The sequence below is a fragment of the Xiphophorus couchianus genome, chromosome 17 (genome assembly GCF_001444195.1).
Source record: "Xiphophorus couchianus chromosome 17, X_couchianus-1.0, whole genome shotgun sequence".
NCBI lineage: Eukaryota > Metazoa > Chordata > Actinopteri > Cyprinodontiformes > Poeciliidae > Xiphophorus > Xiphophorus couchianus.
This window is the reverse complement of record NC_040244.1, coordinates 8,386,247-8,403,037: the sequence shown is the minus strand read 5'-3', so window position 1 is coordinate 8,403,037 and position 16,791 is coordinate 8,386,247. Positions and strand designations below refer to the sequence as shown.

General features: G+C 38.1%; 1 protein-coding gene and 1 long non-coding RNA gene across 3 annotated transcripts in view; one reads left to right on the top strand and one right to left on the bottom strand.

Moving 5' to 3' along the window:
- LOC114161236 (uncharacterized) overlaps positions 1-2,607 on the bottom strand; it is a 31,080-nt gene extending 28,473 nt beyond the window's left edge. Inside the window, exon 1 of the long non-coding RNA XR_003598967.1 lies at positions 2,249-2,607. This is a non-coding gene — a long non-coding RNA (uncharacterized LOC114161236). The remainder of the gene's footprint in view (positions 1-2,248) is intronic.
- Positions 2,608-12,205: 9,598 nt separating this feature from the next.
- myf6 (myogenic factor 6) lies at positions 12,206-15,266 on the top strand. 2 transcript variants are annotated; one of them, XM_028043283.1, is made up of 3 exons: positions 12,206-12,784; positions 13,044-13,134; positions 14,913-15,266. In XM_028043283.1, the coding sequence occupies exons 1-3, from the start codon at positions 12,266-12,268 to the stop codon at positions 15,020-15,022; spliced, it is 720 nt and encodes a 239-aa protein (XP_027899084.1). In that variant the 5' UTR covers positions 12,206-12,265; the 3' UTR covers positions 15,023-15,266. The 2 variants fall into 2 exon arrangements, with proteins under 2 accessions (XP_027899084.1, XP_027899083.1); XM_028043282.1 differs by having other exon boundaries at positions 13,041-13,134.
- The last annotated feature ends 1,525 nt before the right edge of the window (positions 15,267-16,791 follow it).

Genomic DNA, 16,791 nt, shown 5'->3' with positions numbered 1-16,791 from the left:
CTATTACACACACATCTTTGGCAGTGGAAGTTCAGTTCTGCCGAGGATTAGCATCGCGACACTTTGGTGGTATTGTGCAACCCAAACCCTCACTACTGTTCCACACATAAATCTCACAGAGCGTGACTAACCCAGCGGTAACAAGATCTGGGGACTGGCGGTCCCCGTGGACCCTGGCCTGCATGTCAGTGTTTCAGACTGCTCTGCAGCAAAAAGCAGCCCCAGAACCTCCCCTGGCCCCCGGAGACCCTGTGAAACCAAACAGTGAGGTCAGCTCTGGGCTCCCATCTCACTGTGAGGATTACACAGTCTCATATGCACATACAAAGAGCTCAGACCATTGAGACTGAACTTGGATTAAGTCATTAAGAGCAACGATCCACTAAAACCTCAGCCAAGGGCTTTCTCTGAAAAAAAATCTCACAGCATCTGATGTTCTGTTTGCATTCAGAGCAGATGAGCTTCTTTTAGTAAAAGACACTTTCTGGAGTCATTATTTCATTTGTTGGGCTTCGTTTACTGTGAAACATCCCTCCTTGAATACTTTCTACAATAAGACCATGAAATGAATAAAGCTTACACCGCCGCCGTTCTATCAATAATACTACATCCGTCTGACCATTTTCCTGTATGCACCTGCATCACTTTTAAACACACAATGAAATTCAATCTCCAATAACTTCCACAACAGTAATACAAGATGTTTTATAGTATAAAACAGGTGGTGATGATCTTCATGCCCAGTGAAATGCATGACATTGGGCACGCTCTTCAAATTCTGACCACTTGTGTGTGTATGTGTGTGTATCTTTTTGTTGCATTTTGCTCCAGATTTGCATGCAACCACAAAGATGCACCTCCTGAAATAAAATGTTCAATTCACTGCTGTGTTTCTATAACTAGGATGATGCACATGCGTTTTGACAAAACTCCCATGTGCTTGAGTCGATCTCCTGCAGATGCAGAACTGTCAATAGTCAATAAATTTCTTCTTTGTTTTGATTGTAACGTTAGTCCAAAAAGTCAAAAAGGTTTTGGATGGGGATACAAAACCTGTTGGGAATAATTCATGCGAGTGTCAAAAGTGAGAATCTCTGGATTTTCTTACGGGGCCACACACGTACGGATGGCCCACATTCTAAGGATCAATTTTAAATCCCATTTTATTTGCTGCTTTCACACAAGGTCAAAGGATCGTAAATAACCAGGTCAAAGATTTGGCTTTATTTGACATAGATATCCAGAACCCATATTTTTAAATATGTTAAAATTCTGCTGGTAATGTTCATACATTTGCAAGCAGCATTTTATTCAAGTTAAATAGTACAAAAGAAAAAGATCTTGCTAGAACAGACATACAAACAAAAAAATAACTGGATGAAAATGCATTTTAATGATTTACTGTGTAGTCTGAATGTAAACAGACTTAGACCAGTAACTTCTGGTGCTCAATGTCATAATTTATTATCTATTGTGTTAGTAAATAAGTAGTTGCACTTTAATTTACTTGTTAAATTATCTACTTTAACCCTAATTAGTTGTTTCCCTGAGTTTTTGCTCAGCTCCTGGAGTTAAATAATAAATAATCAACCACCTTCTCATTGTCAGGAATCACAATCCTCGATATTTATGCGCCTGTATTTTTATTGTTGTAACTGTTTCCTTGTGTTGCCCTGTCTGTTTGCTTCCTTGGTCCATAACATGCCTTAATCTTTTAAGTTCAATATTTTAAAAAAATTTCTCCCCAATTTGCAACTACGTCACTTAATAATTTGAAGCGCCATGATGGAAGTTGGAAATGAGGATCGGGAGTATTGAACAGAACTTTCCAAAATTGTTTTTGCCAGTTTATTCATGGCATCTTCTTGTTCAAGGGAAGCTAATTTGTCTTTGAGCGTAACACACCTGTTTGGGGCTCATAGACAGGAGCTTGAAACAGCTAGCTCACAAACCGACCCGTACTTCATCCCTCCTGACGTGTTGATAAAATTACCAAATTTGCCTGAATTCACACTACATGATTAATATCACTGTCATAAACGGCGTCTCTCCTTAAACCGGACCAGCCTTAAAAACGTACAAAAGACAGAAGCTAACCACTTTTTTCCGTACATGCTAGGCTACATGACGGTGGAGCACTGTTTCCATGGTTACTGACAGTTAAGACGCGTACCTTCGCCATAATGCAATATTTGATATTTTTCTAATCTTACATACTTATAAATTAAATGAACGTTAATCTTTTTACCTTGTAAAAAGTGTTCGTTGCAAATCCGCGGTTACACCGAGGGCTGACGGTCTTTATCCATCGCCGCCGAATCTTTCTTCGGGTTTTATAATAAAAGTTTGGTTTTCACCGTTGTTTGTGCAGTCGACCGCGCAGCACCCTGTGACCATTTTTCCCTGCAAATTAAAGTAAATAAAAGCGATATTAGGCAACCACATGTGCGGTTTTTTTTTTTTTTTACTGGTTTTGCATTAGGGCATAGGTTGTTTTGACGTCTGTCATGGCGGAACGGGCGGGGTTTCGAAGAGAGTGACGTCACCTGCAAAGGGCCAATACTTGATTAACAAGGGAAGAGTCCATTTCAAGGGTTTTCCGATCAAACCAATCTGGTAGTTTAAATTTTTGATTCGTTTTTGATTTATGAGCCAGTCCAATATAATGTGCTACAGAAGATATGGGTGAAGCGCATTGAGAATGACTTGAAGACTTGACATTCCGATGGTAATCATGTGGCATAAAGTGTGTAAAAACATCCTAGACCTTATCTAACATCCAGAGGTGTAAATCCATTCAGAGTGAAACCCAACTGGAACCAACAGTTCTTTGTCTTTTACTCTGAAAAGCCTAAAAAAACAGCGCTCCATCATTAAGCTAAATAATGTTTTCATTGTCTGCTTCACCAATGCCTCAAACCTTATGTGCCACCAATTTCAAATAATACTCGAGTTTATAACATGTCCATAACAGACCCAGCTTTTAGCAATTCATTATATAGGGAATGATTCTGAATTTTCTAAACCTAACCCCACAAGGCTTCATGGCTATCATATTATCACCTCCACTCAGCACTTTCTGTGGCCTCATCTGTTGTTTTAATGATATACCCCCATAAAACCAATTCTACAGCGCAGCAGTCCTACTCTTCTCGCTCATCAACACTGACATTTATCAATATCCAGTTAGTTTCTCCTGCAGTTGGGTACTTTCTCCCCCCAAAAGCAAAGGTCTCCTCTTGTTTTTGTAGTCTTTTTTCAATGTAACAAAACTCGCTTTGTTCTAGGCTCAGTCGCTTCAGGAAAAAATAATATTGGTGGATCATTGTCATGGGGGTTGCCATGGTTGCAGTCACACTTGCTGATGACCGGATTCATTTTGTATTATCGCTGGCGACATCCTTGACTCCCAAAGGCAGCGTGATGCTCTTGATAATGTCGCGTCATCATATCATTTACAGGCTGCAACATCAAAGGCATGCTTTTCTTTTGATTTAGATTCGGCTTCCAAAGTTTTTGTGCATGTATCTTATAGCAAATGCCTCTCATGATATTTAACTTTTGGAAAAGTGCATTAATATAAGATGGATAGAGGGCCAGACGCACTAAGAGCACTGGGGTCAATGCCTCACCTCACTGGGCTAGACAAAAGATCTACTATCGTCTGTTGCTGGGTCAAGGCCAGTGGCCCCTCTAAGTCCCCATCAGTCGCTTTGTCTGGTGGGCGCAGGAGTACAACACCAAACTGACCGAGTGGCAAGAGGGTAATCCATCACTCTTCCAAATGAGGACAGAATCAATCAGGAGTGGCCTTCAGATCACTCCAAACTAAATTACCATTGGATGTCAGGTGATAAGCTGCAAAGGGTCACTCTCGGTGTTTATTACAACTGAAGCAACGGCGGGACAGAAATGCTAACAGCTGGAAAAATCTGCCAACCTCTTAAGAGTGGCTTCAAAAAACCAAATATGGTTATTATTATTCTTTATGTCCATTTGCAGGAACAACCCATTAAGCCACTCCATCACTACCGGGCCATTTGCAAGAGGGCTATTGACATTGCCTGACCAGCATGCAACACAATCATCATGTCTCATAATGTAATGGTCTGAGGTCACGCAGAGTTTGCCAGTGATTGGGGAAGTTAGCGAGCTCTTTCCCTTGCTAATTGATGCACTTGAGCCGCTGTGCCTTTGAACAGAATCCTTGCTCCATCCGACAGAGAGAAGGCAGATGCCATCGGTCCCCCACCTCCTCCTCTTTAGTCTTTGAAACCCAAGCCTTCGGTCTAAACCATACAGCTCAGGGCACGAGTGAGAGGAGCCGTCTGTTAGCTTAGCTCCAGAGACAGTTTCTCTCTGATTTGTTTGACCACCATAGAGTCTGGACTGTGAGTTCGAGTAAGCCAAGCCAGAACAGATTAGAAGATGGTATCACGCAGGCAGTGAGACCGGTGATACTGTCTCCTAGTTCCTGCTGCCCTAAAATGAGGAGTCATTGTTTGCTCAAGAGTTTAGCCTTGTCTGTCTCTCCTCCATGCAGAACGACTGTCACAATAAGCAGGTGTTGCACAGAAATGGAGAGGTTTCAGATAGTGTATGGAAAAAAGTAAACTCTCGGTGCATTTCTAAGTCTCCACCAAAGTGGTCTGAAGCTGATAACGAAATCCTCATTTTCAGGCAAAGCCCAAAAATGCACCAGAAGCCCAAAGGGTTTTAAAGCTTTTTAAAAACATAACTGATAACCTTCTCTGCTGAAGGAAATGGCATATCCAGTTCATGATATTATCAAATCTCTCATTTCCTGCCACATAATTTCAGGCTGCTGTCTGTAAAAGGAGGGCTATAGGTTAAGTAGTTGAGCTCTGTGGCAGAATGATTAATGAACAGAAACTGGGGATCATTTTTGTTGATACCCCACCGCTGAACTACACGAAGCAAGGTACTCAACATTTTTGAGAAAATCCAAGCATGTCGTGCATTTAGTTTATTAGTAAAAGGCTGGAGATTATAAACATCTATTATAGCTCAACATTATCTCTGTGTTTACAATGTTTCGCAAAGGTATTTCCAACACTCTACTACATTTTGTCACATTACAAAAGCAAAATTCAACATATTTTACCTGAATTCTTGTTACACTCTAGTGCAAGGTATGCATTTTTTTAAATTGTGAAGATGAAGGTAAATGATCAACAATTTGTACAAATAAAATCTGAAAAGTGTATGTAGTTGTGAATTGCTTGTAGAGCCACCTTTTTCTGCAGTAACACTGCAAATCTATTGTGGTAAATCTTTATCAATTTGGCTGTTTAAATAATGTTACCCCAAAATATTCCTCACAAAACACCTGGATTTAAATCGACAAACTTGGACAACATTTACTAATGAGAAGAGGTTGAACTGGAATTATTACTATTTAGGGGTGTCAGAGTACATGAGATTAAAAAAGTACATTATGTTTTTATTTCCATTGTTGATTACATGAAATCCCAATAAAGTACATCAAGTTTGTGATGGTAATGTGAAAGAAAAAGTCTTTTTCTTGAAGGCTTTTTTAAGAAAATCTAGCTTCCATTTAAAAACTTTCAGCTAACACGAGACTGATTCTGTTAAAAACCCAGTTTTTTCAGCAAAAGTACATTGTGTTTTTGGATTTACTGTGCATGAAAGACCACATAGTTTGTATGTAAAAGTAAAAGTCACTAAGTCAGAAAGTGAGCCTGAAAACAACACCTGCAACCCCACTTTAAATTTCAACACATGGTTTTTAGCCTTGTTGCGAGAAACAAAGAACCCATCGGATGTGTCACAAACCAAAGGCTTCACACAGCCATAAAAAGGGAACATCTGGTTAATATTATAAAATCAATTCCTTCACAAGGAGTGAAAATGTAAAAATTGTACAGTTATTAAATAATTGTTCACAAAATTCATAAACTGCTATGTCTAGTTTAGAAGCTGTGCATGTTTACACACATAAAAACAGAGGAAAGAAGGAAAATTACTGATAAAAATTTCTATGGTTTGCTTATTAATTTAGCATCCTAAAGGCTAAGAAAAACAGGAAAAAAAGAAAAACCTCATTTTCTTACAATCTGTTTTAAAACCACCTTTTTTCTATGATTCATAAATGTATTGAGACATGATCCGCTTTCTGCAGGCCTCTCCTCACAGCCTGAGTCCGAGGTCCGGTGACCCCGCAGGTCGTAAGGGTGTGATCTCAGGTGAAGTATTGTCATCAGGCCCATGACCAGAGTACTTAACCCCTGATTGGCTAATTCATATCCCAGGTGTGGAGCTGGGTTATATGCTGTGTGTCCGTCACGGTGCTCAGCGTTTCCTCTCCAGCAGCCCAGTGAGCCTGTCTGAGACAGGACATGCTGTTAGGACATGGAGGGGGGGAGTGGGTGGACGGGTGGGTGAAGGAGGTGTTTGGAATGGTAGAAAGTGAGGTGGGAGAACAGGGCGAAGGTTGGGGGGAGAAGAAGAGTCTGCTTGAGGTGGTCCTACAGTTCATGTTAATTATCAGTTCTTTCTGTGACCCCCATGTCAGCAGCAGCCCTAACTGGATCCTGCTTCTAACACCCCTGTGAGGGAGAAAAATCACATGGACATGACATGTGCATACAGAGCATAAGATGCTGGAGAACATGATAGGCTTGGAGGTTTTGCATGAACTGTTGAGAAGTGCTAAAGAGAGTTATTAAAGGAACCCTGGCATCTAGCTGGCAAATACTAATATGATTTGTTCAATGTGGCAAAATTGTGGAATTTTCAACAGACTTGCAAAATATTCTGAGAATGTAACTTAAATATCTCACTTAATATTTTAGGCTAAGTGAGATATTTTACATTATAGAGGTCAGGAATTCTGGTCAGTGTCATGTAAGTTGTACATCCTGCTTCAGTCTTTATTAAATGCTTGTTCAGTGTTTTTATTCCATTTTAATTCAGTTTATATACCAGCATTCGCAACAGATGTAATCTTAAGGCCCTTCGCAAGATGAACAGATGCAATTCTGAAATGCATAATCAAATTAGTCAGATCAATCATATAGATTCAGATGCAGAGATTAAAATTGGTTCCTGATGTCGAATTCAGTTTTTAATGCTAAGTGCTAAAAAAAAATGTATTAACCTTAGGAACTCCATCTGTTCACACTGAGCATTAAGTTGGCAACAGTAGAAAAGAACAAGAAAATGTAATCTCAATGCATCTTCATATCCTGGATGTGATTTGAATGCAGGATCTCCTTCAACAACAACAGTTTCAGGACAACAAACAAAGATGCAATCAAGTCCAATTTAAATCCACTTACATGTAATCCAGTCAAATTCTTTATATTTTAATACAACCAGAATTAAAAAAAAATACACAATTTAATTCAGTAAAGAATAAAATCCTAAGCCAATCTGAAGTATCCAGCAGATGCAGGATTTAAAACCATTTATATAATAACGGTTGCTTTGCTTTTTGTTATGGAAGGAAATTGTTAACTTAAGTCTCTTTCAATCTTGAATTTCTCTGTCCGTGTCATACAAGCCCTGTGATGGACCTTCGACCTGTCCAACAGTCCGATGACAGCTGTAGCACCATGACAGCTGGGAAAGGCCTCAACAACCCCCTTTGACCCTGAACAAGGTAATTTTTGCTGAAAACAACTGTCATGTTGTCAGATTGCTTTAACCTGCCCAAATATTAGCAGACTAATGACCTTCTATGACCAAATAATTTTTTTTTTCAGATAACTGAATTATAAAAAGAAATATAAATTGTAACATGCATACAATTTGTGTGGCTTCTTCTTAGGAAATCCAAGTTCACATATAGATTTTTTTCAATTTCTCTTTTCACCTTCCAGTCAAACAACCTCTAGACATACACCTACTATTAGAATGGAATAATTTGATATTACACTTAGTCACATACTCCAAAAGAGTTGTCACCATTGTGGCAAGAAAATGTTGTTTTTCTGCAGAAGTAGAAGGTTGGGGGATTTGAGGGTGCTGGATTCAAATATTCCTAAATTAAACTTTAAAACACGAGTGGAAAAATTTAGTAGACTATAACTCGAGAGATTCTAAAATGTGGCGACGTCTAGTTATTGGAAAAAATAACCACTTCATAGTTAAAACCAAACAAGCCGCACCAAAGATTTAAAACTTGTTCTGTTATTTAGAACTGCCTTTAGGTAGTTATGCTAATTTATGCAGGATGCAACTGGGAATACAGTCTCTGTGAAACTATTCAGCCAGATAATTACAAATTTGCTCTTATTGTTCAGTAGTTTTTGTTTATTAGTTGCTGCTGATGCTGCGTTAATGCAGAAGATTAATAGCTGCCATGACTAAAGTTCCTGCACTCGCTGGATCTGTAGGAATGGGAAGCTCCTGTTGCAACAATGGGTTTTGCAGATTGTTTAGGTAAAGCCCCCATGAAAAGTGTCTTCCGGTGCACCTGTTAATTTGAGAAACAGAGATGTGCCAGTAAGCAAATGTCTTTATCCTTGGACAGAACCAGGATAGCTTTCTAAAACTTTGCCAATTTTTTTCTTTGCAAAAGCTTTAGAAACATTCATCTTTCTGTCCTGTGTTTTATGCTTTTTTTAGCGAGACAATTTAATTTACTTTGGATAAGCATAAACACCATGTTTCATGTAGACATTTTAGATACAGATACTGACTCGACTCCACTGTATTAGATTTTGTCTGTCCATTTAGCTGTAATGCAGAGGTGCCAGCTTTGTGGCTCACTGAACTCCAGACTGATTTACACTTTCTGCTCTCCTCTCTGACTCCTTTTTCCAAAAGAAGCCGGATCCTCCAGTTTGAGTTTCTTCCCCAGATAACGCCATGATTCTTCCTGACAGCTGAAGCGTCAACCCCTTGGCACTGACGGTAAATTTATGATCAGGCTCAGGATGCACAGGGTAGCCCTGGGGAGAGAATACACAGTCGTTGCACAGCAGGGACAAGACTCTATTAATCTCAAAGATGTGTTAAGTTCGCCACAGGATGATAAAGGTCGATTTTGATCCCACATGAAACTTAATTTGAAACCATTTTCTATTTGTAACCCACTTTATTCATCATCACTCCTTCATTGTCATCTTAATTACATGCCAGAGTATTTTTTTAATAGGAAACTGAATAAGAAGCTGTGCTAGCAGTTGTTGTTTACAGCAGCATAGAAGGTAATAGTTCATTTTGACAAGACACAGACTTAAAATGCTCTCTCAAGAGAACTGTCTTATGTCGCTTGGCAAGCTCATAACATAAAATGCTTCATAAAAATGTATGCACTTCTGAATAATTCATACCTGAAAAATATCCATTACATTTACCTTTTATGATATAGTGTACATTCCAAAGCATTCAATACTTTTTGAGCAAGTGCAGAGATTTCAAATAATTACATATGTATGTAAAATGTGTGCACTATCAGTAATTGTGTAAAAGTAAGACAGTTTCAACTTTTTGTGTGTAGATATTTTTTTTTATCCAGGTGAAATGTCTCAATGAGGTTAAAATTCTTAACACACAACAAAAAAACCCCTAAGAACAAATAGAATATAATTAACTTACTTCTAATATGTTGTTGTTGATTAATTGTATCATTTGCATTTAAATATGATCTGGTGTTGTGAGGTTTATTGGGGCGAACATTAACTGACATTAATTTCTCTATCAAGGTTGCTTCAAAATGTCCTTGAAGAAATATATGTTTAGTCAAAGCAACCAATTCCCACAACTGGCAGTGCAGGTTCCCCAAAATATGGGAATAATAAGACCTTGTTGGGTTGTTACTCTAACATTTGTCTCAAAATATGTCAAAAAATCTTCTTAGGTAAATAGATTCAAAAGCACAAAAATATTTGCATAATTCATAATTGATAACTTTGAATAATGATTACTGGTTTTCTGTTATTCAGTGGAATGATATCTTTTAAAAGGTGAATGAGCACTTTTGAAATTTACAGAGAATGACACAGAGAGTGAAGTGCAGGGATCCTAATGCGCCCTGTGGAACTCCTCTTTACAGTAGAAAAGAGGAGTGCTACCTATAAAGTTTTACCTATAAAGCGGACACGTTATGTTCAAGTTGATGGGCAATTTGTCAACACTTGTTGACAAAACCACAAGTTACTACAACAACCAAAATCAGATGTGATTGGGACTGCTCAGAGTCTCTCACATTAAAGAATTTTTAACATTTGATTCATTCAGAAACTTCCTCCTGGGGAACCCATGTTTGAGGCTCTCAGTCCACTTAAATAGGCTCTTCTCTCAAAAGCTGTTGCCTGATCTTGTTTTATTTCAATGCACAAGGTCATGCAGCTGCATAGAAGCAGGAATCCCTCAAATTCTGTTTGAGTGTCAAAAGCTGTTTTGACACTGCACATTCCTGTCTATATTTACCAGGAAGTTGGTTGGAAATTCATTTCTTATTGGTTGAAAAGCACCAAAGAAGAAATGCACTGTCTTTTTTCCCAGGGAAAACATTTAGTAGCAGAAATTAAAATTTCTAAGTTTGCCAAAGATTCTTATACCATCCTGAAATGTACTGGGTCTCAGAATTTGATAAAGTGCTTCCTAATAAGTAGTAAGAATGATGCCATGATTAAATGCTGTAATTCCTGGATGTTAACAATCTGTTTGACAAATTTTTAATCATATGAAATAACAATTTTGTTTTAGGTACAATAATAAATTATCTTAACTGTGCTTGAAACACAGTTATCTACATTTAAAGAAATAGAAAAAATATGCTTCACTGATTGAAATTGTATTTCTGTAATTAAAAATCCATTGTGGAACCTTGGAAAAGTACCAGGTGTTATACCAAAGATAAACAACTCAAAATAGAAAGTGTTAAAATCCTTGTGGGTTTTTTGGTTTTCATTTGTGTTTTGATCATTTCCTTGTTGTTCTTTTATATTCAATAAATCTTGCCACTTTTGGCAAGATGCCTTTATTGTTAGAAAGGTATTGTCATATTAGTTTATTCCTTTGTGTTTAGTTTTTGGTTTGTTCTTGTGTTCTGTTCTTTGTACGTTTTTTTTCTCTTAGATCTGTGTTAGTTTAAATTCAGCTCTCTTTTCCTGCTTTCCTTCTGGCACAGCTTTTCCATATCTGCCCTGTAATTTCTCCATATTGTTCACTGTTAAAGAACTCTGTTTTTAGACACTGTCAATGTCTGCATTTAGGTCCTTCCCTTACTACATTATGACAGAAGATGAAAACCAATGGAAGTGGACTGTATCCATTTATATCTTTGTCTTTGACATCAGAGGTAATTCTTTACATTTTTCCCTCCATGTAAGCCAGCCCTTTGGTTTCCAAATATAACCTTAGCAAAGATGTTGAAAGTCAGGCATGTTTGGCCAGTATCCTGTGAATAAATTAATAATTTCAGCACTTTTCAAAGACATAACATAATCATGAAAGTAAAAAAAAAACTTTTGTTCTGTGGCCCACAGTATAAAATGATACACCGAGGTTGAGCAGAACAACTCAACCTGCATGGGCAGCCATAACAAGATCATTGTGCCTTTAATGGAGAAGTCTCAGTAGAATGTTGTGGCTGAAAATCAGTTTGAAAAGAATCAGAAATTGGTACCAAAGCAAATAAAAATTTGACTCAGCCTTCTGTTAGATTTTAATAGAATTTTACAAACGAACAGCAGCTTTACAAGTTTCTGAAAACTATGCTTTCTGTCCTTCTCATAAGGACACTTTAATTGTTCATTCCTTCCTCTTGCCCCTCCCTTTATCCCTGATCTATATCACTTTGAAGTGGTCCAGCTGGCTTTTAACATCCAGTTAATTGCGTTATTGCAAAAAAAAGTGGAAATACCATTAAGTCATACAAAGAAAGATATGATTTAAGCTATTTTTTTTACATGACAACACCTTAGCTGCTCCTATGAAGTAAAATCGAAAAGTGAAACAGATTTTGTGTTTCCCTTTAGACATTAAATAACACTATATTGCAGCCATTTTGTTCAGATGTATTTAGTTATAGCACCTGTCATGAAATTTGAGGTGACTCTTTAATAGCTTCTGAATGCCTCAATGTATTTATTCCCAACACAAAGTCAGTGTGCAGCAGAGACCCATTCAAAACTAATATGCTTGTTGCAGTGTGGCAGCCAGTGTTGGATAGAGTTTCACATTCTATATATAAGTCTTGACTGTGTCCCCACTGCTCTATTTAAATGCCAGAGTTCCACTGTCAAAACGGAGAGAAGGACGCAACAATATGATGGACCTTTTTGAGACCAGCACTTATCTTTTCAGTGATTTGCGTTACTTGGAGGAAGCAGATCATGGATCATTACAACACATAGACATCACAGGGGTCTCTCCTCTGTACTCTAACAGCAATGACAGCCCGTTGTCCCCAGGCCAAGATAATGTCCCGTCGGAGACAGGGGGGGAAAGCAGCGGAGAGGAGCATGTGCTTGCCCCTCCGGGTCTCCAGTCACACTGCGAGGGCCAGTGCCTCATGTGGGCCTGCAAGATCTGCAAGAGAAAGTCAGCACCGACAGACAGACGCAAGGCCGCCACGCTCCGGGAGAGGAGAAGGCTGAAGAAGATCAACGAAGCATTCGACGCGCTAAAAAAGAAGACTGTGGCCAATCCCAACCAGAGACTACCCAAGGTGGAGATTTTACGCAGCGCCATAAGTTACATTGAAAGGCTACAGGACCTGTTGCAGACTCTGGATGACCAAGAGAAAATTCAAAACGGAACTTCTTTGAACACCAAAGAGCTTAATGTAAGCATTTACAGATTCACTCGCCTCAGAGAAAATTCCTCCTAGTGTCCAGTTGATATTCTAAATCTGCTCCAAATTGTGCCTGGGGGAATGAAATGACTTTCAAATGACATCAAAGTCCGTACTTGAACTTTAAATGGATTTTTGCCCGTTTTGTTACTGTGTATTGTTTACTTATTTGAGCTTGTCACCAACATTTAGGAATTCTAGATTTATTCACGGGTAGGATGAGTAAAATCTTTCTGTCTTGCTTCAGCAGCTCGCCAGTAATGAGTATGAATGGAAGAAGTCCTCTGAGACCTGGCGGACCTCTGCTGATCATTCCAATGCAGCAATGAACCAGAGAGAAGGTACATCTATCAGCAATTTCTTGCAATTAGCAGTTAATGAACTAAGTATTGCCACAACTGGCAATGTGCAGGTTCTCATCTCTTTCAGGCTTGGCAAAGCTAACCGCTGTGACCATCTGCAGGCCAAAAGAGAAAAGCAGATCTTATTCAGAAATGTCGTGAGGCAGTCTGAGCTGATGCAAACCCAATAGTCAATAGTTTTCATCATTGAACAGATGATGCTTCTTCACTTTTTGCGAGTGACACAAATTGTTTAGCAAAGTTGCATCATTGTTGCCTTTTCCATGAATTGAATTTTTCTAGTTGAAAATGTTGACTGCCAGTGGGATTTGCAGGAGATATTGATCTGGACATTTAGATGTTTTCTTTACATCGTTTTATATTCTTTCATTGGCCACGTAAAAAACACACTTTAAATCTGACCTTCCTCCAGAAAGTTAGTTCTCCCCCTTCTTGCTTCACACTTATTATTGATGCATTAATCAGATTTCTGATATTAAAGTCGGAATTGTCTTTGTTTTCAAATTGTGTTTAATGGTCCTAATCCTCCTTAGATTTGGATCACATTTGTGGACCTGCACCTGATGTTTTGTTATGTTGCCAAGATTTTTTGTCTCTAAGTTACATCTTACAGGAGCAGATGAGGGTACAAGTGACACCTTTTAAACTTTGCCATACCTAACTTTCTATATTTTTAAGTTTTGAGGACAATGAACAATGTTCCATTGTTATAGTATGGGCTCACATTGGTAGGACATTTATGACTTTAAGTTGTTCAACATCTCAGATATTTGGTAAACCACTCTAGCTCTCAGTCATCCTCTGGTATGTTAATTTCTCTCTTTTTCTTCTAACATACCTGAGATTTTTCAGTTTGCTGTAGATAGATACAGATTTCTGATAACGTATTCACAGAAATCCCATTGCTTACAAAAGATCAATGCTTATGGGCAAAAAGGAAGAAGAGCTATGTCCTGCTCTGCTCTACTTATATAAATTCATATAAATTTCATTAAACAGATATAGAAAAGACAATGCTGCTTTCTAAGTAAACAATATGAAATTGTTTGCATCAAAATGTGTATTATGGGCCTCATTTTCAATGTCCTTGGTCTAAATTTGGACAGAACATGACAGCTAAAAGCCCACTTTTACTGTAGTTTTTCTTGTCTGAATAATTCTATCAATAGAGGTTATGTATCCAGGACAATTACACAAATAGACCCATAATGTGCAGTACTCCCAGTGTTGATCATAATAAAGGCAGAAGCAAAGAGTACATATAAATCAATTGTTCAACCATTGTGCAAATTAATTAGAAGTTAATGGTCCATGTTAAAGAAGAATTTGTGTACACTGATTGATTGACTTCACTGTCAAACAGGGTTTGGTTGACATTTTGCCTTTTGAAAGCAAATGCATTTTGGTGCACCATGCATTGTTGCATTTATTTAAAGTTATTGAGCATGTTTTACTACATTTACTCTGCCCTCCGCAAATATTGGAAATGTTTGCAAAAGCCGAACAATCAGTTATTGTTGTGGACATTATGTAACCCCAAGAAGCTAGTCTTTGCAGCAGTTATCTTCATTAAGTGTAATGCCAACTTGAAATAACAGAGTTACATTCAAATCAAATGTTGGATTTTTGTGCATTTTTCCTGCCATAGTGCCTTGGCAGTTAAAGATTATGACTTTTTGTACATCATACAAGCATATTACCCTGGTTTCATATGTCTTTTGATTAAAACACAGTAACACACTTTTCTTTGCTTTCAGTGACCAGTGAGTCTTCTGCGTCCTCCAGCCTCCTACGTCTGTCCTCAATTGTGGACAGCATCACAAATGATGAGAAACTCATCTTTTCCGCTGAACCCTCAGAAAACTGAAACAGTCTGAAGAGTTTTTTGTTTTATTTAAAATTTCCAATGTTTTGCTCTAATTTGTCTGGTTGTGATGCATAATTTTTGCTTTTTCTCACTTGAACGAGGAGGACAAAAATTTGTACATATTTTATATTGACGTGAATTATGAATGTATTTATTTTGCTTTCAATGCTTAACAGATTGTTGAAACTTTGCATTTTATTTGTACACATAGCTGACCAACAATAAATCACTTACTCTGTTGAAAGTTGTTTGCACAGTTTTTCTTTTTCAGATTTCAACTGCATGCTGACGGCTGCCCCATTGATGTTTTGTCTTACAAAAACTTTTTAAAATCTTTGAAAACCTAATGCATTCTTTGTTCATTTTACAATTTGCATCATGTCAGTATTTATCATTTAGTTGCTTATAAGGACAAGCAAACACAAGTAGTAAAAAACGTAGCACTCACACCGGCATTCATGGCTATTAGAAGTCCATAAAAACAGTCGAAACTGCTCTGGAACGGTTCGCTGCCAGAGTGCTTGTCTTTGTTCACCAGCAGGCCTGATCCCACTGCAGTAATCCGAGTCTCCTCCAAACACTGCGTGCCTCCACACTCCTCCCCTATCACATGTTGGGAACACGGAAACTTGGGCTCCAAGCACGAGTGCAAACCCCAGTGGGTCAATACAGTTATTTTAGCCGTTAGGTCTTAATTCATCATCACTCGAGTCTTCATCACATGATAAAGCGCTTACATGAAATGTGTGGCTCAACGCCAGTGGCTTGGAAATCCAATCAGTCCTGTTTGTCATGTATTGACGTGACAGAGAAGGGGACGGGGTTTGATGCTTGATCTTGTGTTGCACGATGGCTCACTCTGATCTCTGCAGACGACTCACAATGCTCGTCGACCTTTGGGACTCAGACAGATAAAGCCACAGCTGCTCACCAGGTTTAAGGACAAAAGACCAAGCAATAACATCAACTCGGTAAAGAAAATAGCTAGGTAAAACATGAAGAAATGTTACTCCAGGTTTCAGCTTACAGGAAGTTTCTTCAAACAATGCTTACATTTGAAGGTCATTTCCTCTGTAGAGATCTGTGTGTGCTGAGTAACTGCTTGAGGATGTTACAGACTCTCACCAAGACTTTTTAGAGAGACATTTCGAACTGTTGATGTGAAATTTTAATTATTATTTTTTTCCACTTGTAAAAAGTGACTTTAACTCAACAAATTACACTCCTATTAATATGTTTAGCTCCGTTTTTTACCTTTTAAAATTCTCTGGTCTTAGTACTGACTTGAATTTGATAGAGAATCTGCTGAAGAAGCTGCAGATTAGGGTAATAGCATAATAGCCATCCAGTCCCAAATACTGGAGCCCAACAACCAAATATTATTCATAAAAATACCAGCAGAAAGATGTAAAAAGCTGCACATACCCACTTTACTAATGCTTATAATAATTTCATATAGAATATTAAAAAGGTATAAATAGATTTTCTTAAATAAAATGTATATAAAATATTTTTGGTATTTTCTATCAGAAACAAAGTGTTTTGATGAATATCTGAACGACACAACAACATTTATTTAGCATATTTGTACCTAAATCTGAATAAATTTAGGCTTAAATTTCTCTTTCGTTTAATTTTCACCTAAAATGAACAGATTGTCAGCCTGAACGGCACCGCTTCGGGTAATTGTACCGCTGACAGCTCGTAAGGATACAATGCGGATATTTCTCACAATGTGCCAAAACGTTTGGCGAGACCTGTTCTCTGGG

Bases quoted from the DNA above. Each gene is read 5' to 3' on its own strand.
- myf6 (XM_028043282.1), top strand. From the start codon at position 12,266: ATGATGGACCTTTTTGAGACCAGCACTTATCTTTTCAGTGATTTGCGT. The intron at 12,785-13,040 runs GTAAGCATTTAC...GTCTTGCTTCAG, and splicing joins TGAACACCAAAGAGCTTAAT to CAGCTCGCCAGTAATGAGTA. The intron at 13,135-14,912 runs GTACATCTATCA...CTTTGCTTTCAG, and splicing joins AGCAATGAACCAGAGAGAAG to TGACCAGTGAGTCTTCTGCG.